This window comes from Homalodisca vitripennis, chromosome 1 (assembly GCF_021130785.1).
Source record: "Homalodisca vitripennis isolate AUS2020 chromosome 1, UT_GWSS_2.1, whole genome shotgun sequence".
NCBI lineage: Eukaryota > Metazoa > Arthropoda > Insecta > Hemiptera > Cicadellidae > Homalodisca > Homalodisca vitripennis.
In genome coordinates this window covers 119520276-119546525 of record NC_060207.1, presented here as the reverse complement: position 1 = coordinate 119546525, position 26250 = coordinate 119520276, and the positions used below count along the sequence as shown (strand labels likewise).

Sequence of the window (26250 nt, the reverse complement as noted above, 5' to 3'; positions counted from 1 at the left end):
AACTCTCAAGATTTTCATCACTCTGAACATAATTCTTAGAATTATTTGAATCTGACAGTTCTGAACTATCATTTACAAAATTATGTATCTTATAATCTTTGTTTTTCTTGTTTTGAAAATTAGACTGATAAGATATACCTTTCTTAACTTTCGAAAGCTGATTGTCTGGTAACTTACTAATTTCAGTAGATCGACATACCTTAGATATGTGATTTCTTTTACCACATTTGTGACACACAACACCAAACAATTTGCACTGCTTCCTATAGTGACCACACTGCCCACAGCAGGTACACTGCACCTTGACTTCGTGCCTTGCGTTGTAGCTCGCGCTGCCACCGCTGCCGCCGACTCTCACATGTGGGTGGTGATGCGCTGCCATCCGCTGGACCCGGCTGCCGCCGTTCACTGTCAATGCCGCCGCATTCTTCTCCGCCGCTTCCACTGAGCAGACGATTTTCACAGCCTGGTCGAAAGTTAGGGTGGTCTCTCCCAACATCCTCTGCTTGGTCGACTCACTCCTGATGCCGCTCACCAGTCTGTCTCTGAGATAGTCGTTGAGGGATGCGCCAAACTCGCAGTATGCAGACAATTTCTTGAGGCTGGCGATGTACTCTGCGACTGATTCTCCTTCCTGTTGATTCCTTTTGCTGAATTTGTACCTTTCAGCTATGAATGATGGCTTCGGGTACAAATGGTCCTGAATTAACTTCACTAATTCATCAAACTTTTTCACTGAAGGTTTTTCCGGCGTACATAAATCTCGTAACAAACTGTACGTTTTCACACCCACGACTGTTAGTAACGTACTAACCTTTTTGTCGTCACTAATACTGTTACAGTCAACGAATAATTCAAATCGTTCAACATACGAATTCCAAGTTTCTGCACTGTTGTCGAAGTCACCAATTCCGCCAATAATTCCCGCCATTTTTACTGTTTCACTAAATAAAGACGAAATGTTCTAATTTACGACCTTGTCTTCCAACATCAAAATGTACCGATTTTGAGTCCACGTGACGCCAAACTACAGACACACTTCCTCCCACTATAATTTTCGGAGAAATTATTTACGCACAATCGAACAGGTTGCATTGCACTCGCGGGATCGCATTAATACCTCGTCGCCAATTGTTGTGTACGGGTTTCGGGGAATCGGAATAAAAGACTGAATTAGTTTACATCATCGACTGTGCTCGGTTAAGGTTGGAGGGTAACAGAGAGCGAGACAAGGGCAGGACACTGGAAGTGGTAGGTGGTGTGATCTGGTGGCGTGATGAGAACAGCCAATGGCATTTATTCAAACTAATCACCCCATATGACGTCACAGCATCATAGATCATACAGTTGGTCTTTGGCTGTGGCTTTAACTTGCCAGTAACAATTTATAATATGTATAATAATTATTATTATAATTATTATTGTAATTCAATACATTACAACTCTCAATATAACGCATTTCATTTTTGTATTTAAACAAAACACTATTATTTACGAAACACCTTAATAATACCTTAATAACACACTACCATAATACCTACACAATTATTTTATTTATGTCATATAAAAAAATCAAACATCAAAGTTTGATAAAAGAAGATCTTCTATTGGAGATAAGTAGGTGCGAACTGAACTGATTATTTATATTTTTTGATAGATATGGAGAGTCAAAGGGATGGGGTGGTGAGGGAATGAACCATTCCTGTTGAGACAGGTACGCGGCGCGGCCAATTTACTCACGGCCGTACTTAGCTTTGGCGAGCCCTGGTAAAGATATTCGGTCGGGCCCCGTCGTGTCCCCCCACCAGACACAGTCCCTTCATATAGCCGTGTGACTGGCTCCGGAAGAAATTGTACGAAAACCCGGTCTGAGTTCGGACCTGAATATACAATCAAAAACTTCCAAGCAAACCCGCACTGGCAGAACCGTAATTGAAAACGAAATTCTGTAATTGTATTATTACTTTTTTCTGTGCATACGTTATAGTCATAACATTTTAAAATGTTATATTATCATATATCATCTATAACACTACAAGATAATTACCGTTCAAATTGTAAAATTATAATTTATTTTAATTACGAATCACCAAAGTTAACCGAAAGTTAATCGCTAAAGAACGATATTTCAGTAATAAAAATAACTTATTATAATAAACGATCAATTCAAGTATAGACTAAGTCTTCACAACCAGTTAACTTATAGAAAAATTAGTCGGTAGAAAAACTAATCTAAAGACTAAATTAAAATAACCGATCAGAATCAACGATTAATTCAAATATAGACTAAGTCTTCCCAACCAGTTAACTTATAGAAAAATTAGTCGGTAGAAAAACTAATCTAAAGACTAAATTAAAATAACCGATCAGAATCAACGATTAATTCAAATATAGACTAAGTCTTCCCAACCAGTTAACTTATAGAAAAATTAGTCGGTAGAAAAACTTATCTAAAGACTAATTTAAAATAACCGATCAGAATCAACGATTAATTCAAATATAGACTAAGTCTTCACAACCAGTTAACTTATAGAAAAATTAGTCGGTAGAAAAACTTATCTAAAGACTAATTTAAAATAACCGATCAGAATCAACGATTAATTCAAATATAGACTAAGTCTTCACAACCAGTTAACTTATAGAAAAATTAGTCGGTAGAAAAACCTATCTAAAGACTAATTTAAAATAACCGATCAGAATCAACGACTAATTCAAGTACAGACTAAGTCTGCACAATCAGTTAACTTATAGAAAAATTAGTCGGTAGAAAAATTAGTCTATAGACTAATTTAACTGGATGCAGCAAAAATAACCGACTAATCGGTTAAAATAAAATAACCGAACTAACCAGTTATTTTCATTCAGTTATTCCCACCACTACTTTTTGATAGGAATTGTTTAAGGGGAGCACTTCGCCCTATCTTCGTAATGTTAACATAGGTACACTTATCTCAAGAACTACTTGAGGTATCTTCATAATTCTTTTTTTCATTTAAAGAGGGCTTCTAGGGGAACACGTGGAACCAAAAAAAAAAATTTTTTTTGGCATATACCCTAAAAGTTTATATATTTTTGTTTTTAACGCTTGTCAAAAACCTAATATAAATATGTGTATATGTATGTATATAAATATTGAACTCAGTGAAAATGTGATGTTTTTAGTGGTTCCACATATGTAAAAACAGTGCTACAAACATACAAAAAAAATTTCATATTCCTACCATTTGTAGTTTTTGAGAAACATGTACTTTTGTATTGAAAACCGCAACTTTCGGAAAAAACACAAAAAAACGGAAAAAAAAAATACTGCTTTATTACCTTTTTTCAGTACATTCCAGGTGCATAGGCTGGCTGATCTCCTTCCTGCTCCTCATATTCATCCTCCAGACTTCTTTTTTAGTAAGTTTTTTCTTCTGTCTAATTTTTTTCTCTATATCTTCTTGAGCTTTCTCTGCCTTCCAAATTCGCCGCCGGTCAAGCTTTTTCATTTGCTGTAATAAAATGCTGCCCTGGTGACACTCCTATTTCTTGAAATACTTTGCATTTGCCAATGTAGCCATCATTAAAAGCTGTAACAGCTTCATATATGCCAAATTTCAAAGTTTTAATCTCCACAAATGTTCTTTTAGGTATGTAGGTCCAAATGACATTGTTGAGGGACTCATTGGGATTTTGAGTTTTTCCCTTAGTACATTTGCCCAGTAGAGTTGGATTGGCTAGATCTTGAAAAATAGGTTTAATAAATGTCATTAGGTTTTTCAGGCAAGTGAAAATGGCTGCCATGATCATAGTTTTCATTGGATTTTACGGCTTTGCGGTACTTACACCAGGTTTCTTCATCATCTGGACATAGTCCATGTTGAGGCCTTTCATTAGAAGACATCACATGGAAAAAAAACTCTGCCCAAATGGCTTTTTTCATGTCTTCAACAGAGTTTGTGTTTGCGTCTAATTGCCAATCCGTAGTATTTTTTGGAGCTGAATAATGGCAGAATCTGTTAGCTTGTTCTCTTGCCGCCAAGTCGTGAGCCGTCAGGGAGTGTTTTAGTCTTAGCTTTTAGATTTTTTAATTCTCGATCCCATCCGTTTCTGGACATGGCCTATGCATTCTATCTTTGTTATGGCAGCAGTATCACCATAGGGCTTGGCTTCGCATACACTGGAGTACGCCTTGCTGTCTCCATCACCAAGGTATTCAAGGTAACGAGCCTCATACAATGCCTGCGAGCGCTGAAAAATTGCGACTGCTCCAGCAACTTCCATGGCGTCCACTAGAACCTTCAAAGTTTGCGATACAGCCATCACCATGCGTGTTGTTTAGTCTATTAGTGCATCTGCAATATTTAGATAAAATCTCGATGTCTAGGACCTTACCGGTTGATAAAGATGTCACTGATACCACTCCATTTAGTGAAAGGTGACCCCGCTTCTGCCATGAGCCATCAGCAGCTATAGCGAGGTCTCTGCAACCATCATTATCCGATACAGCTTCTTGCACAGCACTTTGCATTGACTTCTTACACACTAACTCAGCAATTGAACCCAAGTAATGCTCATGTTCATGATATCTCAAAGGCGGAGGTGTAAGATTCATAAAAGCGCAAATTTTCTCCGCAGCCACTCTACCTTTGCCTATGTTACGCATAGCATAAACCAAACGAAGATTTAGGTCATAAAATGTGTTAGGCCTATCAGACTTTGCTTCATTCTGATTAGTGTTAGGCCTGACTAATTCAGAGTTTTTCACAGTAATAGTGTTTTCACAATCAGAACAGCTGACTATAATTTTTGATGCTAGGCCTACAATGTGTTTTACTTTGTAAACAAGTTGGCCATGGCAATTTTTACACACTGAAACGTTACTAAGAGCCTCATTTCAAACAATCCTATATTAACTATACAGTTTTCAGACTCATCATTTTTCATTCAATTGGTACTGTTTCAAAAAAGGACTGACCTTCTTAGAAGATGCACTTTGAGGTCTTGGCCCTATCCACATTTGGAGTATTGGTACCTCGATTGTTACTTGATCCTGAGAAACTAGGCCTAGGACTAGTTGGAGGGTTATGTTGATTTCCTTTGAAAACGCGTTTCTTGAAAGCAGGCTTTGAACGTGGCATTATAAAATTCACTACACTTTATAACAAAAAATACTCAGAACTCTCCACTAAACTCACAAAAAAAAACCATAATCATTTACGTAATTTTCACTCTCTAAAACAGAAATGTCAGTAACCAAAACATGTATGCTACCTAGGTTATAAGCAATGGTTATAAAACAGAATGTTTTGTTGGTTAGTGTAAGTTGTTGACATAACAAACTGTCACTGCCAACCAAATCATGAACATGACTGCAACGAAGTAGTACTATAACAGCACCATTCAAAGTGTGGACTGCTACAGGCCCGAAACTGCCTGCAGGCCTATTTAAAAAAAAAATATTTCGGACACTTCTAGTCATCATAAAAAAAAATTTAATACCACCATTGTTATCGGGAAATTCCAAACTTTAATAAAAAAAAAAAAAAAAAAAAATTTGTAATTTTTGAGATTTTTTACGAAGTGCTCCCCTTAAATTGTTTAGTCAGTGGTAATAGAACATATTACAATTTAACCTCAATTTCACTATGTGTGAATTGAGTAATGTTCAGAACTCAACCTTAAGCTTTATGGAGCATCCATAATTCAGGGATTTTAAGAATATGCTTAATTCGACCATATCAGATTGATTCCATACAACAATTTAAGATTGTTCGCAATTCAACTTTATTCTCAGAGGTTATGCAAGTAAGATTATGGTTCTAACTTAAGGTAGGTCTAAACTATTTCCGTTATGTTGACTAAACATTTTCTCTCTAAAAATTTAGCTTCATTTTATTGATTGACACAAAAATGGGTAGAGTATGATAAGCACACCGGTTTTTATATATACAATCATCGATACTTAATATTCATTTATCGAATACATGTTTATAAATCATATCAACATATGTATATCCATAATCACAATCATATTTTAAATTAAAATAACAAATAAAACGCACATAGTTACAATCTTATAAATAATAAATGAGCTCTAATGATCAAACAAAGAATATTAGAACTGGAAATTGTAATTATCATATTAATGGCCGGAGCGGAAAAATACGAGTTTTGCGTTATTAACTTATTGGAATCAGAACAAAAAAAATATAAGTTTTGATGGGGTGTAAATGAGAAATAACGAAGTTCTAGAACATACAAAATGGAGCAACTGTTCACACGCGGAGTAATATTTCCATGTTGTACATCCACGTCAAGCGTCACATGACCTTTTGTGACCATGATTCAACCTCGTGATGACGTCATCGGATGCGTCCCCATCTTTGCAAATGTAAATGAAAAATAATACTGAAATGAGCAGAATTTTGATCCAAATGAACAATGTTTTTCTTAATTTTGAGCTACAAATTAATTACTTGTTATCGAAATAAGACGAGTGCCTCCGGCCATCAGCGCGGGCTTTGCTGATGTGAATGCGCTGATGTCAATGAAAGAAAAACTTCCCTCGAGATAGTACCTATCAGTAAAATATCAAATTCTAGAGAGGCTGATCAGAAATATAAATTGAAATGTAATGCAAAGGCAATTATGTAAAGTGGAAAAAACTTAATAAATCATGAAAAACTCTAATATAAATATATAGATGGATATTAACAGAGAACACTTACCATTAGTGTGTTGACGGATATAGCTGTGCAGCAGCAACAAAAAAGTGGATTTTTTAAAATTGCAACATTTAAAACTTTTTTTTACTACTTTTTCTAATTTTCCTATCGCAACGAAACAACAAAGTCTCCCGTTTTAAAAACAACGCGACCGCACGACGAACAAATACACTCATTATTAAAAATTCCATGTTCAATTAAAAAGGAAATAATTTCGTTTCGGTTAAAACGTAAACTCTTTACGTGCCCTACTAAACACTCCGACACACACGATTCACTAGGGTTGGTCGAACTAGTGGATGGTTGATTCATAATTGTAACGCACTCACTCAATCCAACCTACTGAACACGATATCCTGTGAAGCACTGACTCATGCCCCGGAGAACTCAGATAACAGATACGCTATCAGGCTGCTATCAGTCCCGGCCGCAGATAATATTTAAGTAAACAGATTATCCAGACACAGCACACAAACTGAACATTAAAACATTAGAAACTTAACTACTTGTAAATATACCCCCTAAAATCATGTTATATGTCATTTGCACCCCCTAGTACTATGTATATTTTTTTGTTCAGGAGGGTGAGCAGAATACGTTGATAACGTCAAATTCGTGATTTGCCGCCTCGGCCTTAATCTTAAAATATCCCTGGAAATAATAATGAAATGATAACAACATAAAAAAACATTTATAACATGAAATACGAGATATCAAAATATGCGTAATTATTTATATGTTTTCTTATGAGTGGTATTTATATTCCTAATCTTATGATTGGTAATCATTTCTGAAAATATAGCCAAATTGGAATTAAACTGAAATGAAAATTTTAAAGATATTTAACCAAGCGAGCAATAAATCATACCAGATTTAAAACGATGTCCAATTTTATTTCTTTAGATTTCTCTGACATTCATATATGATTATAATAAGAAGAAAGATTTGGAACGGAATATTAAATATAGGGGTGCAAATTATGACCTCGTTTAATTTCCAAGTATGATTCGACTCTTGAGCCTGCACATCACAATAAATCTAGGGTGCTGCTAAACTGGTCAGCGTTTAATTTAGTTTTAAGGTTGTGAGGAAGTAACCAACGTAATTTTATGATACTTAAATCAATGTATAGGGTTTTAACTAAATTTAATGAGTTATACAATTTTATTTAATCCTAAAATTAAAAGTTGAATTTATACCTTGTCAAAGAATTGAATTAATTTCTCAGACAGTTGGACCCATAACACCCACAGATTGTTGCCCCTGAATACACCACTGGGTGAAACTATTACTAAATTTAATTAGACTCTTAGTATACACTCAAGGGAATATTTTCCATAAAACAAAAAAATAGCATGTGAGCACAGGTTAAATTGGGTGATACAGATTCGTGTAATGGTCAAATGCACAGTTCATGGATTAAAATATTGCAACTTATTTTATTTTCTAATAAATAAAATATAACTTATTTATCTCTGTACATTATTTGACGTGTTAAAAAAAAACTAGCCATTACTTACGAAAATTAACTTCCAAATTGCTATAATGGTACAAAAGTATGTCATTTGAATTGATTTATTAGGTTCAATTAAATACAAATGAAATTTTGAAACATTATATTCACATGTGACTGATCAGCAGGTCAAAGATATTCTTACAGTAAGATACATGACTTTACTAATTAAACCATGAAAAAGTATTTGCATATCAAATTCTTTATGATTGTGTTATGATTTGTTTCAGAGATAACAATTGTAAAAAAAATTAAAACAGTATTTTATGATGGAAACATACCTGTCTGAGTATGTACACCAAGTGGTTGTTACAAATGCAGAAACTAATGCGAAATATCATGGAAACAAATATGTCACTTCTCATCTGACTTATGATTGGCAAGAAATTGAAAAAGAACTGGGAGGTATAATCGGTAAGTTGATTTGAAATTGAAATTGATTAAATTGATAAGTATAATTTAATCATTTAGATGTTAAGTTTATTGAACTAGTACGTTAACGAGTATCTCACATTACTAAATCTGGTAACAAATATTAGTTCTCCTACAGTGAAACACATTGCATTTCCTTCGAATCTTACTAAGATTTTTTGTTAAGGAAAAGAATTAATTGTGACGAGTAAATATCTGCAAGAACTTAAATACTAATACAGGTTCTTTCTTCCTAAGTCAATAACTATATGTTTAAAAGTTTGTATTGGGTTCTTTATTTGTAGTAGAGTTCACTAAGAGGCAAACAAAACGTTAACTGAAAACTGTACGGTTTGGTAAACACCAGCATTCTATATATACCGAAATTTAAGATTGGACAGTGCTTTTCTATGACTTTATTTTTAGCCGTAGAATGATGGAAGGTGTCTCATTTTAAAGAAATAATTAATATGCATCCAAATGGTCTTTAGTTCCCTGAGGTTTGACACTGTTCTTGGGAAAACCTCAAGGCCATTTCACTTATTTATTAATTTAACACTATATACTGCAAAGTTTATTGTCCGAGAAGACGATGGGGGTTATTAGTAGCCTGCAAAATACTTGCTGAAAAAGACAGGTTGGTTATCAGTAGCCCACTTTTTGTTTTAATGTTTATGAGTTACAAAACTATAAAATCTTGGTTTTACACGCTAATGTAAATCCTACAATCTTTTTACAAAAATTTATGCAGTCATGTTTTAGTATAAGTCATCTAAATCTTTCTCACAATGCTGCCGCATCACGTCTCTCTAGCTGTGTCATTATACAGATGATAGTGTTCTGTAATTGTGGTTTTATCCTCATTTTCCATCCAATCAACATTAAATTTTGTACTCTTGCACAAAATAAAGTAAGAAAATGAAAAATGTTATATTAAAAGTGTAAAATGATTTCTTGTTCTTATAGTAAACTAATGGTAAATAAAACTTAAAAAAAAAACAAAAACACATTAAAGTTGTTTTAATTGTATACTAATCAAATTATTATTTAATAATGTTATTATAGACAATTTTATTGTGAATAATAGGATAAAGAAATATATGTAGCCATATTTCTTTTTTAATACTACATTTATACTGTATTGATAAAACATTTGCATTTTTCCTATTTTGAATTTTGTCCTCTTCAGTACACTCTAAAAAAATAGTCATTTCAAAAGTATGAACCAGAAAAATTACTAAAATTTTCATTGTCTTAAGGGGTTTAAAATTGTGGTAACCATGTTTCTGAGTGCCTGGAAACTATTATTAATCCATATGTCTAATTCATGTTGTTTTTTTATAATTTTCTGTAACACTATTTAGAAATAATACTTAGTATTATTGTAACAAATAAAAATAAAAGTGAAAAATGTCTATATTATTCTAGTCTAAAATGGGTGGGTTGCCTTTTTTATTGCAGATAACATTTCAAAAAATATAAATTACATATTTTTAAAAGCATCTACCTGAAATTCTTTTAGAACTAATATAGGTAGGGCATCTAAGGATGGTATAGCTTGTTGAATTAAGATTTCAAAATTTGTCCAAGAATACAGTTGCCAAATTTTACTCTATTAGCAGCTTTTTAATGAGTTGTAGCCTATTACTATCAAGCCAGTAACATGATATATAAAGTCACATATAATATTCAAATAAGTACAGTAAATATATTTTTTAATAAGACAAAGATATTAAATTAAAGGTTAATAGACTTTTTTAAATGGGCAGTTTTGTGTCTCAGATTTAAAACACATACCAATCTTAATTTCCATTCCTTCCTTGCATAAAGTGCTAATAACCATTAGCGTGTTTCCGGAAAAGTATTTTATAACCCACACTTACTGTATAATGTAAGATACACATTTTCATAGACTTCTATTTTAAATAATCCTTTCAATACTTTTCGTTTAAATATAAGCACAACTTCTATAATAAGTGGAAAGTTTTATTTCTTAATATGATTGTTACTAAACATAATGACAACTGTTGAAGAGTTACTTCAAAACCAAAAAACTCGTAATATAATAAACATGATTTCATCATCTCAGTTTATTTGAAATAAAAATGGGAGGTAAAAATTACACATGCACTGCTTAATCAATTAAGATATGAGGTGAAAAATGTGGTTCCTTCAGCTGAGTTGTTAAAGGTAATGTTCGATATATGTAATGAACTATTTAATGTCTAATCATTTATATCAACTTGCTTGGTGTGTAGATGACTTAGATATACTAGACCAACCTGAAGTCTGGTATCTGACCCAGACTCGAGTCGTGTGGGAGGTAGTGCACTCCGCTGCAGCGGCTGTCACTGCTTCTACTAGCCATGAGAGAGATAACTTGTGTCAGCTTTGTGATTGGGTGTGCTGCCAACACGATGTGACCAAATACCTCAGCTGGACTAATCGGGAGCCTAAGGTTGGCAGCCTGCTTGCGGCTCTACATATGACGGCTGCTTTAGAGAGGGCTCTTGGAAATGTGAGGAAAATGTTTTTGTTTCTCTTAGAATTCAGTTTGTAGTGAAAGAATTATATGATATCTTCTTACATAAGACTTGAATAATTTATCATATGTATTAATTTGTACTGTTTCTCCCATTCAAAGTATTGAATAATGTATTGCATTACTACAAAAAGTTGAATTTTATTAAATTGTGGAACCTTCCCCCATGAAATTTGTTTCCTTATCTCGAGACAAGCATGCATGTATTATGTTGATACATATGTTTTCATGTGTCTGTGTGTGTTTGCCTCTGATGTCTGTAATACTCTTGTTAAGGGACGGATAATCTTTTCTGAAAACAGAAAGTTGAAATTGGGAGTTTGAGACTGTGTACTATCGAAAGTGTAGTAAATTTAATACTCGATAAAAAGTATGGTAATAATTGATCTTTTATAGATTAAATTAACTATACAGGGTGAGGTAGACCACCTGTCCATTATGTATAGCGGCTGAACTGAGGAACCTATTTTTGTAACGTAAACCCATATATTTCAACACCAAAGAATTTGAGAAAATAATGTTTAATGGCATTTCAAAATAGAAATTTTGAGGGGAAGAGGTAGGGGTAATTTTTGAAATATTTTCACAAAGATAGGTTGAACTCTTCTTCATTTTAACCCTCCGACTGCCATTTATAGTCCGGTCAATTTAGCCCAAAAATAGGGGTAACCTTGCATTAATTCCCAGAAAGCTGAAAATTTACATAGATGTTAGGGACACTATTGTTATGAAATTGTGAAATGTCCCCATCGATCTCATGTCTGCAAAAAATTTTATTCAATGTCAAATTTAGTAAAAATGGGTTTTTTGAATTTTTTAGCGAAACGGTTAGTTTTATAATAAAATATGTCAGTCAAAAATTGTAGATCATACAATTATCTGCAAAAATTGTCCTTAAGTTTTTTCTCGTAACACTAACCATTTTTGAGAAAAAGCAATTACAAAATCCTCTTATGCTGTATTCTCCATAATAAGCATGACTAAGCTGCCTATGACATCATTGGGCTTGCTTATAAGTAGTCGCAGACTTATAGTTTAAGTCTGCGAGACTAATACATTCATATTGACCCATAATTCTGAGAATATGATGTTAAAAAAATTGAGTCCCTAATTTTAAGGGACCATGTGCCCTTGAACAACATCTACCTGCCATTCCATTGTTCGCGTGGCCGTTCCGTTTACCTGCTTTTCTGAGGTCGCACCTATATCGCCGTTAGTCTTGAAAATTCCTTTGTAGTGAAAACACATAGTTATTCCAAAATATTCTCTGCTAAAGTTTGTGTTGTATTCACTTTTTGATGTAAATATGTCACAATTCTGTTTTATTTGCTCTAAACTTTGATCTTCAAGTGAATGTGTTATTGTTGATTGCAGCATGAAGACATTAATTAACACGAGTATTCAAAGGGGGGGATAAATTTACTGATTACTTGTAGAACATAAATTCAGTGACAATTCATGTGCAGTGTCGCAAACAATACACTTGAAAGAGTACAATTGCTGCAGCAAAACGGCAACATGAAGAGGAATCAGCTAGTACCTCTCAAAAAAGTTCTCCTCGTACTAGAGCACGTGTAAGTGAGTCATATTTTTCTTTTAAAAATTGATGTTTATTTTGCGGCGATGAGTTGAATGAGTAATACAAAAAGAAACAAGCACAGAAATCTCGTCATAAAATTTGTAACATTACAACTCTTTCATTTAAGGACTCAGTTATGAAAGCAGCTTAGTCTTGTTCTGATGACACCGCAAAAATTATTGTTACACGCATCGGTTTGTACACGATTTAGTTGCTGCTGAAGCTAAGTACCATAATGATTGCTTTGTTTCATTTTTAAATCCGACTACTGGAGGCCAATTCGGTCGTCCTCAAAATGAAACATTGAATCTCACCATACAGGAAATATTTTCATATATTGAAAGTAATCATGACTGCCAGTTTACGTTAGAGGAATTAACAAATAACAAATATTTTATTCTATTCTATATTTGTACAACTGTAAGTGTTGATAAGAGAACATTTAAATTACGATTGAAGTTAAATTATGGTAATAGAACCATTATTACTGAGAAACAAGGACAATTAACATTTATATGTTTTCTTGGTAATTATTATGATATTATCGATTAAGCTTAGAGTGAAAAGAAAAAACCTAAATGCAAAGAAGAGCGATTGAAGGTTTTAGCAACTGCGGCAGCAATTATTTCGGAAGATATTCAATCGGTTCAATCATATACTGTTTTTACATGCTATGACTGGCTATTGGATTAATTTTAGAATGATATATATAATTCTAAAATTATATATATATGATAAAATTTTATATATATATATATATATATCATTCTAAAATTACTGATTAATGATATATATATATATATATATATATATATATATATATATATCAAGTATCAATGTGATTCATATACAATTGGAAAGGTAAAAAGTTGCCAAATACAGCACTTTTTTTTATTATTGCTCTGTGACATCAGAGTAATTTTAGAATGATATATATATATATATATATATATATATATATATATATATATATATATAAAATTTTATCATATATATATATATCATTCTAAAATTAATCCAATGTCAACGAGCAATAAAAAGAAACCAGTGCTGTATTTGGTAACTGTTTACCTTTCCAGTCATATATGAATCACATTGATACTTGATTGTTTACATTTTACAACAAATGAGAATAAGCGAGTGGTCCAAATCAACGTATATCTGTTGATTGGCGTTTAATGAAAGATAATAAATAATAGATATCCATTAATAGTCCGGTCAATTTAAACATTGACCCTTGCAAAAATTCCCAGAAAGCTGAAAATTTGAATAGATGTTAGGGACACTATTGTTATGAAATTGTGAAAAGTCCCCATCTATCCCATGTCTGCAAAAATTTTTATTCAAGGTCAAATTTCGTAAAAATGGGTTTTTTTAATTTTTCAGCGAAACGGTTAGATTTATGAAAAAATGTGGTACGCTAGGTACCACCTATGAGGTAGTGTACTTAGCGCAATATTTTTAATGTAGTGTCCCCGGTAGGCCTATTCCACAGTGTATTCCAGTACAATTTAATTAATGTTTGATTATTCTTATTCTTTTCAGTCGTTGCACTCTTGTCAGAGTGGTCGTTGTCGATCAGGTACAGCTCGAGTGACAAGTTCAATTATACTTGGTTGTCAACATATTTTATTCATCATCATCGTTATTAATTATTTCTTCTTCTTCCTGTTTTCTGTGGGTTGGTTCCAATACATTATTGACATGCTTCCAACCCATGTTTCTGGGACTAGTTGATTACCAAACCACACCTGAACCTGTTAATATACACGATAAAAATGTTGGTAGCAGACGCCGCGGTTGGAGGAAGGCAAGCTAATTGCGCACGTGTTTTATTACATGTTAAAAGATAAGTAACGTGATTTGTCTATGGAAGTAATTTTTTTGGAGCTGCATATACGGACAGAAGAAAGCGAATTCCGTTGGTGATTAGAGTTTCTGGTGAAGAGTTAATATCTTCAAAAGCTTGTGCGCAAGTAATAAAATTTTCTTTTTCAAACAATTTAAAAATTGTTGTTTTACCCCTTTGAAACATTGCTGATGTTGTATTACAGCCAGTCATAGCATGTAAAAACAGTATATGATTGAACCGATTGAATATCTTCCGAAATAATTGCTGCCGCAGTTGCTAAAACCTTCAATCGCTCTTCTTTGCCTTTAGGTTTTTTCTTTTCACTCTAAGCTTAATCGATAATATCATAATAATTACCAAGAAAACATATAAATGTTAATTGTCCTTGTTTCTCAATAATAATGGTTCTATTACCATAATTTAACTTCAATCGTAATTTAAATGTTCTCTTATCAACACTTACAGTTGTACAAATATAGAATAGAATAAAATATTTGTTATTTGTTAATTCCTCTAACGTAAACTGGCAGTCATGATTACTTTTAATATATGAAAATATTTCCTGTATGGTGAGATTCAATGTTTCATTTTGAGGACGACCGAATTGGCCTCCAGTAGTCGGATTTAAAAATGAAACAAAGCAATCATTATGGTACTTAGCTTCAGCAGCAACTAAATCGTGTACAAACCGATGCGTGTAACAATAATTTTTGCGGTGTCATCAGAACAAGACTGAGCTGCTTTCATAACTGAGTCCTTAAATGAAAGAGTTGTAATGTTACAAATTTTACGACGAGATTTCTGTGCTTGTTTCTTTTTGTATTACTCATTCAACTCATCGCCGCAAAATAAACATCAATTTTTAAAAGAAAAATATGACTCACTTACACGTGCTCTAGTACGAGGAGAACTTTTTTGAGAAGTACTAGCTGATTCCTCTTCATGTTGCCGTTTTGCTGCAGCAATTGTACTCTTTCAAGTGTATTGTTTGCGACACTGCACATGAATTGTCACTGAATTTATGTTCTTCAAGTAATCAGTAAATTTACCCCCCCCTTTGAATACTCGTGTTAATTAATGTCTTCATGCTGCAATCAACAATAACACATTCACTTGAAGATCAAAGTTTAGAGCAAATAAAACAGAATTGTGACATATTTACATCAAAAAGTGAATACAACACAAACTTTAGCAGAGAATATTTTGGAATAACTATGTGTTTTCACTACAAAGGAATTTTCAAGACTAACGGTGATATAGGTGCGACCTCAGAAAAGCAGGTAAACGGAACGGCCACGCGAACAATGGAATTATATATATATATATGTGATATATATATATATCATTCTAAAATTATATATATATATATATATATCATTCTAAAATTACTCCGATGTCACAGAGCAATAATAAAAAAAAGTGCTGTATTTGGCAACTTTTTACCTTTCCAATTGTATATGAATCACATTGATACTTGATATATATATATATATATATATATAGCATCGACTACTACTTGTGGGGAAGTTTAAAGACTTGACTGAAGATAAATGGAGAGGATACAACTAATCCACATGGCATCACTGAAAATCTCAATGAATTTTTCACCAAATATTCACAGCAAACGTTGTCCATCAATAACCAGCACTAAAAAGGTAGACAACTCACATCCTATATAGCAAATTGTAGGCTCAGTCATCTCCATAACATGACTACAGAATAAGTACAAGTTATGATTAAAAGCATGAAATCCAAACCTCAGCAGGGCCTGATGTCAAAGTTACTTAAATATTGCAGTGAAGCTTGCATCCCCTCCTCCTTATCAGCATTATAACTAAGTCACTATCATCGGAATTTTTCCCAAAATTACTTAGTAGCAACCATTAGACTAATTTCATTATCTCACAAGTGATAGAAAAAGTTGTACTAAAGAGACTGATGGACTACCTCGAACAACAAGACTTGCTAACTAATAGTCAGCATGTGTTTGTAAAAGGCAGATCCTCAACAATTGCAATTGCTGAGCTGGCAAAATTCATTTGTGGTCAATTGCAAGCAGGAAAGTTTGTAACTGGCATAATGCTTGACTTCACAAGGCCTTTTAATTTTCTGGGACATAATCTTATCTGATAAAAGTTTCAAAATCAAGGTATCAGTGGCTCTGCTTACTAGTGGTTTTAAAGCTATTTGGAAGAAAGCACCCAAGTGATAGAGACAAGATATCATAACAAAGGAACAATACACAACGTCAGATCCAAACCATTATCTGTAAGCAGAGGAGTGTCATAAGGCCCTGTTTTGTTAATTTTATTTACTAATGACGTCTTATCTTCTAAATACCTACTGCTCTATTTAAATGTATGCCGACAATACTACTCCAGCTCACTGGGAACTCTACAGAAGGAATAGCAATTAACTCATATACAGCACTAAATATGGCATACCAGTACTACCACTCAAATGATAAGTAGTCAATATAACCAACACCAAACAACTGGCATTCGGTAGAAGAAGAGATGAAATTGCAACTCTTCCAGAAGTTGAAACTTTTTGGCGTGACAGTTGATGATACTCTTTCATGGATTCAGCATGTTGACGACCTTTACAAGAAATTAAACGCTAGCCTCTTTGTCATGAAAAGAATTCACCACATCAGTGATTTAAGTACTGAAAAGACAACTTATTATGCTCTTTTTGAGTATCATCTGAGGTACATCATTGGTATATGAGAGGTCACCACACTCACTAACCTACAGAGACTTCTTGATCCAGAAGAAAGCAATAAGAACTCTTAAAGGCCTAGGACCCAAGAACAGCTGTTGTGAAGGCTTCAAGGATCTTCACATCTTGATAGTTGTGGCTCTCTATATCTAGGAAGTGATGTTTGCCGATAGGGATGAATTTCCTCGTGTAACAGATGTACAATACTCAACATGCTGACATCTACGTCCTGCCAGCACACCATCTGTCACTGTATGGGAGGAAGTCATCATACATGGAACACAAACCTTACAAACTGCTGTCAACCGAGATAAAAACTCAGAAGGGGAAGAACCTGAAAATGGCACTGAAAAAATGGCCGGTGACCAAGCTATTCTACACACTGGAAGAATATCTATATAGTAGGACACGTGACCATCTTTGAAATCAAGACTGTTTAATTTAACTTATATTTTCTAAATTTTTAATTGTAACATTCTATTTTTGATACTGGTACATTTTTATATGATAAATGTAAACAAAAAGATTTTGACTTTGACTTTGAGAGTGGCTCATGACTCGAGAGAGCATGATGCAACAAAACAGTATTGCTATTCAATCAATAAATAGAGAAGAATTCTTAAGGGTTGTAGAAACTTCAGTTAAAGGGAGTTTTGGAAAACAGTGGATTACAGTTTAAATATCTGTAAAAAAAGATTAGTTTGATAACATAAATAATTAGCTGAAATAATTAGAATCTAGATAATTGTAGGAATAATAAGAATTTATATTATAACACCTAATGGAGAAAAAGTTTAAAAAAGGTAGCAAAAATTAATTTACTAAAAACCTACAATAAATTCAGATTTCAAAAGGCTTTAATGCAACAAAACGTCAAAATTAGTATTTTGTGCACCATTTTTCAACAATTTAAGATAAAGCAAAACTTTAAATACTAACAGATTTAGTTTAAGAGAGCTAATTAATAGGTGTAATGAAAGTTGTACCTGGATATTTAACAAAATTTAACTAAAAACATTATCATGAGATTTTAGTTTTTATTACAAAAATTTTAAATAAGCAGTATATTTGTTATTTAGTTTATACTGTCATAGTTGACTTAAGTTGTTTCTAAAAATAGTACTTAGACTGATAAATGTTAAGTAAAATAATTTTTAATTATTTATAATGAGAGCTCGAATTGAATATTTTTTTATATATTCTGCATATGGCTGAGAGTTTGTTTCATAACTTTTATCTCCTAAAGACCGGGTATATAATAAATTTATGTTGTTGGTCTAAAAAACAATTTTTGTTTATACAGTATATTTACTTAGGGCAGAGAGTTATGTAATTAATAAAAGTAATAGTGTTTACATTTTGAATTTATAGTTATTATAGGGATGTAGCTAACTACTGATGAAGCAAGTAACCTTAAAAAGTTAGGCTCTTTCTGTTTTAATATTAGAATAGTAATGTGAATATAGACTTGGTTATCTTAACTTTAATATAATATTACTTACAATTCCAAATTTTCTTTCCTCAGATACTTTTGATGAAGAACCAGCCTGTTCCATTTCTGCTGAAAGACTTGCTGCAAACGGAACAGCTAAAATTGGTGTTTAATAAAGTGCCTGTACGTTGGTAAATTTAGTATTAGTTTATCAAACATACAACTATGAATATCAAAGGTTTTTCATAATTACTGACATGCAATCACTGACACACTACTGGTTGTGGAACACAACCATGGAACAAATAATCCTGCATTACAATTTAGTTGTGATTTATAATTACCAACAGACTATTAGCTTGATAAACTGGGAGTATACAGTATGCTCACCTGGTGATAGTAGGAGTAGATTCACAAAATTAACGTGTCTTGTCAAATACCCTTACAGCATTGAAGCAATTTACATTTGGTGGATATTGGACAATGGAACAAACAATCCCGCACTCAATTTAGTTGTGATTTATAATTACCAACAGACTATTATCTTGATAAACTGGGAGTATATGCTCTCCTGGTGATAGTAGGAATAGATTCACAAAGTTAACGTGCCTTGTTAAATACTCTTACAACATTGGCTAATCTTGACTGATGGTTGATCTGCCAATGTAATGTATGAAGTCTTGATTAATTTCCTTTTAAAGAAATGGGTTTCCCACTGTATTATGTTGGCTCCAACCCAATTCGTATGATGGTCTTCGGACCAACAATGATGTGTAATTTTTTACTTTTCTGTTAGATCCTTTCTCGTGTTTTCTTTGTGTTTTTTTATCCTTACATTTAATGGTCTTTTTGTCTCACCTATGTATTCCCTATTGCAACAACATTTTATACTGTATACACAATTTTTGGAATCCTGTGTGCCATTTTTTGATTCAGTTTTTATGAGACTTTGTCTAAGAGTATTGTTTGTTTTAAACATGGTTATAATGTTACACTTTCTTCGTACTCTTCTAATTTTCTCAGATAATCTCGGCACATGAGGGATTGGCGTAAACACAAATTTATCACTATTCTGTTCAGAAATGATTCTTCTGGTTCGTCTGCACTTATTTGATTACTAATTGAGGGTATCCATTGCGTCTGAGATCCGATTGAACTTTCTTAAATTCATCTTTATTTTAACATAAGCTCTTTGTCTATCAGATAACGAGTAGGCCATTCCATCTTTGACAGATTTTAAATGGTTAGATCGATAATTTAAATATTTTCCTGTGTGTGTTTTCTTTCGAAAAACAGTAGTCTGTAAGGACATCCCTATCTCTTAATACATACACATCTAAAAAAAGAATTTTGTTTTTGACTTCCACTTCCATTGTGAGGAGGATGGAAGGAGACTTTGAATGTCAAAACTTATTAGTTTGTCAGTTTCAGTCAACTTCAGGGATTTTGATTTCTCTACAAAATTCCTGGAATTGTTGATAAAAGAGTCAGTTTTTCCACTTCCATTGTGACAAACTAGTAAGTTTCGTATGTCTAGTGACAAGTTGTGACAAACTTGAAAGTCTATTCACAAATTTGCTAGTTCCAGAAACTCTTGAAATCATTGAATCACGTCAAGACCTAAAATTAAATGGCATTTTTTCATTGAAATCAGTTTGTCCTCCCTCAGTAATGAGACAGGCTTATTTTTCTTTGATTAATTCTAGGCTGGAGTATGGATTGTCGTTGTGGAGTAGTTCATGATTCAAATTTATCTAGTTTAATTAATATTCCTTCAGAAAAAAATTATAATATTGGTATGTAGTGCTAGTAGCAGAGAACATTCATTTTAACTTATTGTTAGAAATTATATTTTACCATTGAGATATTTATATGTTTTTTAAGTTTTAGTAATTTTTTTGTATCAAGTGGTAACTTTGGACCTGTTATTAATAACTCTAGTTATACTACTAGACTCGGTAATCAACAGTATTTGCGATTGCCTAAGCCAAACAGTTCATTATTTCAGAAACGTTTTGTAATTTTAAGTTATAAGTTTTTTAATTTAATTCCAAGTGAGATTAAATTTAATAGATCGATATATATATATATATTTTTTTTACTGAATATTTGGTTGTTGAGTAAAAGTTTTGAAGATGTTGAAAACTTTTTTTAGTTGTTCAGTAAAAATATTTTATTCTTACTTTATAACTGAATGTTTTTATATTGAAAATTTGTTGGATTTCTATAATTAACATGTGTAACTTTAACAATTTAGAGTAATTTAAGATTATTTACAATAAAATTTTTGCTTTTATTTTAATATTTTTATTGTAGAACTTGAGTTTGCTGCTTAGTTTTTCTTTCTTTTAATTAAGAAGCTGATGATGACTCCCACCCAAGTGCAATATTTGTTTCTTTTTGGGTTGGTATATTTTTCTCAAGCTATATATTGTTGTATACTGTATTCACGTGTATTTAAATGAGAAAAATAAACACATTTATTATTATTATAAAGAAAAGAACTAAACTTCCCGTCACAGTAACTATGGAACTATTAGAATTATGCACTCAATGCAATTATTTTGAGTTAGAGGGTCAAATTTACCATCATGATGAAGGGATGGCAATGGGTTCTCCAATGTCTCCTATTTTGCCAATATTTTTATGAAGGAATTTGAACAAAATGCCTTGGCTGTAGCTTAGTTCAAACCGAAGATTTGGTGGAGGTATGTGGATAATACCTTTGTTGTTTTACCTCATGGAGACACTGAATTGAATGAGTTTTTAAATTACATTTACAAGGTGTCCAGTGTGCGAGAAATACAGGAATTGTACTTAAATTTTCAATGTGAGGGAAAAATGTGGGATATGTACAGGAATTTTGAGCAAAATGCATAAAAATTAAAAATAAACGAAATACGTCCAATGCTTATTTTTTGTGATTAAGTTCAAGAATATTGGACAGCCCTGTTTTTGTGAAAGAGATGGTGGATTGTGAGGTTAGTTGACAATTCTAGGCCACTCATCACCAATGAGCGTCGGAGCGTCGCGCCCGCCTGCCAACCAATCAGTTTAGACTGGTCATAGTCAGGGATTTTTAACAAAATGGAGAAAGTTATAGAATTGCACGATTAGACCAAGAAAATTATCCGATTATTCTTAGAACACTTTCCATTTTGTCATTGATGTAACTTACAACAAACTGAATCTTATCTATGGCGTTTGCAGTACAGGGATCAAGAGCATTGTCACTTGTTTTGAAAAAATGCAATCAACGTATAATGGAAAAGAACCAGTTCCTCGATATAAAATTGCTAAAATACTTGAAATTGAACAAATATTCTGTTTTCGAATAGTGTTGGATTTGATTAATGTTTATTGTGCCTGTGTGCAATAAAATGCTTAAAAGTCTCTTCAGCTCAGGTACAGCTATGTCTTTCCACACATTGATTCTTGATTTCTGTCTCAAGGTTGGTTTACTGTAAACATAATTGAATACATAAGTATTTGTAAAATTGCAAAGCCTTTCTAGAAAAATATCGTCAAGTAGGGGTGTGAAGAAATCCATTGGGGAACCAACCTCAGGGATTGGCACTAACAAAGATTCAGTTCTGACATATTCAATATGCTACATACCTGTTATTGTAATACTCCAAGTTGGAATCTCAATAACAGTAGAATCATTCACTTTCAGAATGACCAGATGAAGAAGCTAAGGAACAGTCAACAACTTTGTATGGGGTCCACCATCAAAGTTTTGTTCATTGTTGTGAAAGGTACTCTGACCAGAGATAATTGGCACTGCAGGATCTGTTTTTATTGAATAAAACACACAAATAATGTACAGAAAAAAATAGACACATTACCTACATAAAAACAACACACTAAACACAAAACATTCATAGTTTACAAGAGGTTCCTATACAAGAGGAAGCCGAATCATACCACGTAAACCCGAATGAAACTAATTACAATAAAGCCTTATTCACGTCTAAAAATGTGGCAGAGAATCACCTGTCTACAACCAGTGGCTAAATTACACTGAAGTATTGTTAGTTGAGTGGCAAGGCGGCCCTGTCTGGAGAGTTCCATGCTATGTGCACAGGTCCCCTGGTCCCCTTTTTGGCCGGCTGCACTGATTGTATTAAGAAGTGGTTTTATTTTAGCTTGCCTTAAGGCAAAATCGTCCTTTACTATATCAAAACTTAGACTGTTTGTCATGTCTGATTCAATGCACAGGATTGTCACACAGATAAAATGTAAATAATGTTGAGAACAGCTTCATAGCAAGCAAGCATTTAACTTTTACTGTCATTTTGGTCCAAAGCACTTATAGGAAATGGTCAAATATATTACAACAACAGTTATTACCTTTTTTTCTTGCAACACAGGGCGTGAATGTGCCACGCACGATCATAACAACACTATCCTCGGCAGTCTGTTAGTATACGTGTTTCAATGAGCAGGTGCTGGCCTTGGTAAATGAACAAAATCTGTTAAATGAAACCAGTATTCAAAAGTTTTGAATAGTGAGTCACAAAGTTACACGTCCAAGTAATGACTTTAAGAATTCCATAGCGTGACCAATGTCGCCCGGTAAGACAAAAGAAGTTAAAATTTTTTAATGCCTGGTAAGAACAAAACTGAAGATGGTAATTTTTTCAAATATTATAAAATTACATACTCAAAAAAATACAATTGTACAATCTTTTATAAAAGATTGGGCTTAAACGGATTACAATTTTCTGTGTTACAAATGTTCAAAAGTCCAAAAATATGTACCATTCATTGTTGTTATTGAAATAAGAAGTAGAAGTTATTACTAAAAATTATAGTACTATACCTTGTCAAACAGTTCCAAAATATCATAGATGTCCACTACTTGTTTCATAACAATAATTCACGTGGAGGTTAAAAAAATTAAAACATGCTCAAATTGGGGTTTTTAATGTATTAAACACAATATGATGGAACTGTTGTTCTGAAACATGTAATGGGAATCTACAATATTTTGGAACTACTATATTTTTTAGTTTATACAGTTTTGGAGCTATAGACCATGAATTTTGATATAAGTTATTGTTTGTAGATAGTTTGATTTATGTGTCTAAAAGCAGAAATAAACAAACTAAGGTTCAATGTAAATTCTGGTATTGTAGCTCTACTAGTTAGCTAGTGGTTTATGTTCAAACTTTTTAATCCAAGAGTAGTGGAGCGGTGGGCAGGCGGCGACAGATTACCTCCACAACAATATCTGTTGATATACACAAACCTATGTATGTTACAGTGCGTGACCCTCATTTAGATAATATAATGACTTGATTAATATAGCATAATGTATTATGATTTTTTCAATGCTTTATAAATATTTTATTATGAACATTAAAAATAAAATTTATATTTTGCCGTCCCCCAAATCTTGCCACTCTGTGCATGAACACAGTATAGAAACGTACCTAAATATGAGCCTGATTGTAATACATAACCATGGCAAATGTCCATAATCCTGTTATCCTTATGCAATCATAGTCTTATTGTAGCTCTTATTACAAGTTAAATAATGCTTAATGTAATTAACAAATGAATGATTATATTGTGTATACACTGTACAGATTGTATTCATGCAGCTGATACTGGGTTCCCCCAAAGGTTTCAACTTGAGGAATGTTTTATGGCACGGATTTGTCACACCGGGGGAGCTCAGCACTGATATTGTGGAAGGATTGGTCGTTCTATTTGCCTCACTGGGACAGGAGCTTCAATATCAGGTGAATAATTTAGATTGAATATAGTCAGAGGATTTTTTGCTATGTAATATTTAACGCATTAATTTGTTAGTAGTTTTTGAAGAAATCAAACTGAGCAATACTATATAAAATACAACACTCAGTGTGTAATCTTTTATTCTTTTTAATATATAACATTTTAATTCTTGAAGGAAACATTCTGTCATGTTTACTTGTCCTGGTGAATAATATTATGTCTATTGTCACTTAGGCCTATAGATCACCTGACTATGTACGAGGGTCGTCTATAAAGTAACCGCCGTTTGGGCGTGGCGCGATAAGTAGTGGGGGTAGCGCCGTCATTCTCACATCGGCGTGCGCAACCGTTCAGTACGCTTCTAGCTGTGCAAAGGAGAGCATTGTGCGATCGCGCGTTCTTTTGTTACAACGTAAAAACATGAGTGCCGTGGTAGAAAATCCCGCCAAGTGTGAAGTGCGTGGTGTAATAAGATTTCTGTGGTTGAAAAGTTACACAGCAACTGAAATTCATCGTGAATTGAGTGCGGTGTATGACCCAAACATTATGAACGAAGGTGTAGTCCGTCAATGGGTTGGTTTTTTTTTTAAATGGAAGAACGAACGTTCACGATGAAGACCGGAGTGGTAGGCCATCTCTCATCAGAGATGACTTGGTGACAAAGTGTATGAAAAAATTCGAGAGAACCGTCGCTTCACGGTCTCGGAACTTTCAGATCATTTTCCTGAAATTTCTCTAAGTCTTGTGCATGAGATAGTGACAGAAAAACTAGGCTATCACAAGTTTTGTGCTCGTTGGATTCCAAAAGTGCTCACCGATGATCACAAAATGAAAAGAATGAGTTCTGCCATAGACTTTCTTACTCGGTATGACGTTGAAGGAGAAACATTTTTGAACAATAACGTTACAGGAGATGAGACTTGGGTAGCTTATGTTAATGCCGAAACAAAACAACAGTCAATGCAATAGGGTCATACCGCTTTGCCAAGCAAGCCAAAGAAAGCTCGCCAATCTTTTTCAGCGAGAAAATTGATGGCTACAGTTTTTTGGGATGCTAAGGGCATCTTGCTCATTGAATTTATGGAGCGTGGTACAACCATTACAGCTGCAGCTTACTGTGAAACCTTAAAACGGCTACGACGAGCGATCCAAAACAAGCGTCGTGGTCCTCTGACATCTGGTGTTGTGTTTGTCCATGACAACGCCCGCCCTCATACAGCTCAAATAACAACAGAACTTTTGGAAAAGTTCAAATGGGATGTTTTTGACCACCCCCCTACAGCCCGGACTTGGCTCCCAGTGATTTCCATCTTTTCCCGTACATGAAGCGGTGGCTTGCATCTCAGAGGTTTGCGAGTGATGAAGAGCTTCAAAACGCTGTGACAGGTTGGTTACATTCTCAGGTGGCAGAGTTTTTTTAAAGACGGAATTTCAAAAACTGTTAAAAAATATGATAAGTGCTTGAATTTGTATGGTGAATATGTAGAAAAGTAGAGAAAAGCTGTAGTTTTAACATTTATATAATAAACTTTTTGTATCTCAACTGGTTTATTTTTTATTTCAAAACGGAGGTTACTTTGTGGACGACCCTTGTATAATCAATGATTTTACTCTATAAAACAATCGATTGACAATATATGGCAATGTTCATAAAAATGACATGATTTTTGGCAGACTGGAGACTGGTTTTTCCATCATGACAACACACCTGCACACACAGCTATCTCTGTTAACAATCTTATGACAAA

The 26250-nt window shown here is 33.4% G+C and overlaps 1 protein-coding gene across 2 annotated transcripts in view; it reads left to right on the top strand.

The window, feature by feature from the left end:
- The first annotated feature begins 5473 nt into the window (after window positions 1-5473).
- The window catches only part of LOC124370519 (endoplasmic reticulum membrane-associated RNA degradation protein-like), a 50356-nt gene continuing 29579 nt past the window's right edge, over window positions 5474-26250 (top strand). Inside the window, exons 1-5 of one of the 2 annotated variants that reach the window (XM_046828809.1) lie at window positions 5474-5811; window positions 8451-8634; window positions 10890-11149; window positions 18851-18940; window positions 24352-24507. In XM_046828809.1, coding sequence (XP_046684765.1) covers window positions 8487-8634; window positions 10890-11149; window positions 18851-18940; window positions 24352-24507 — 654 coding nt within the window. In that variant the 5' untranslated portion in view covers window positions 5474-5811; window positions 8451-8486. Of the gene's footprint in view, window positions 5812-8450; window positions 8635-10889; window positions 11150-18850; window positions 18941-24351; window positions 24508-26250 lie in introns of those variants that run through there. The other variant, XM_046828812.1, reaches the window with a different exon arrangement.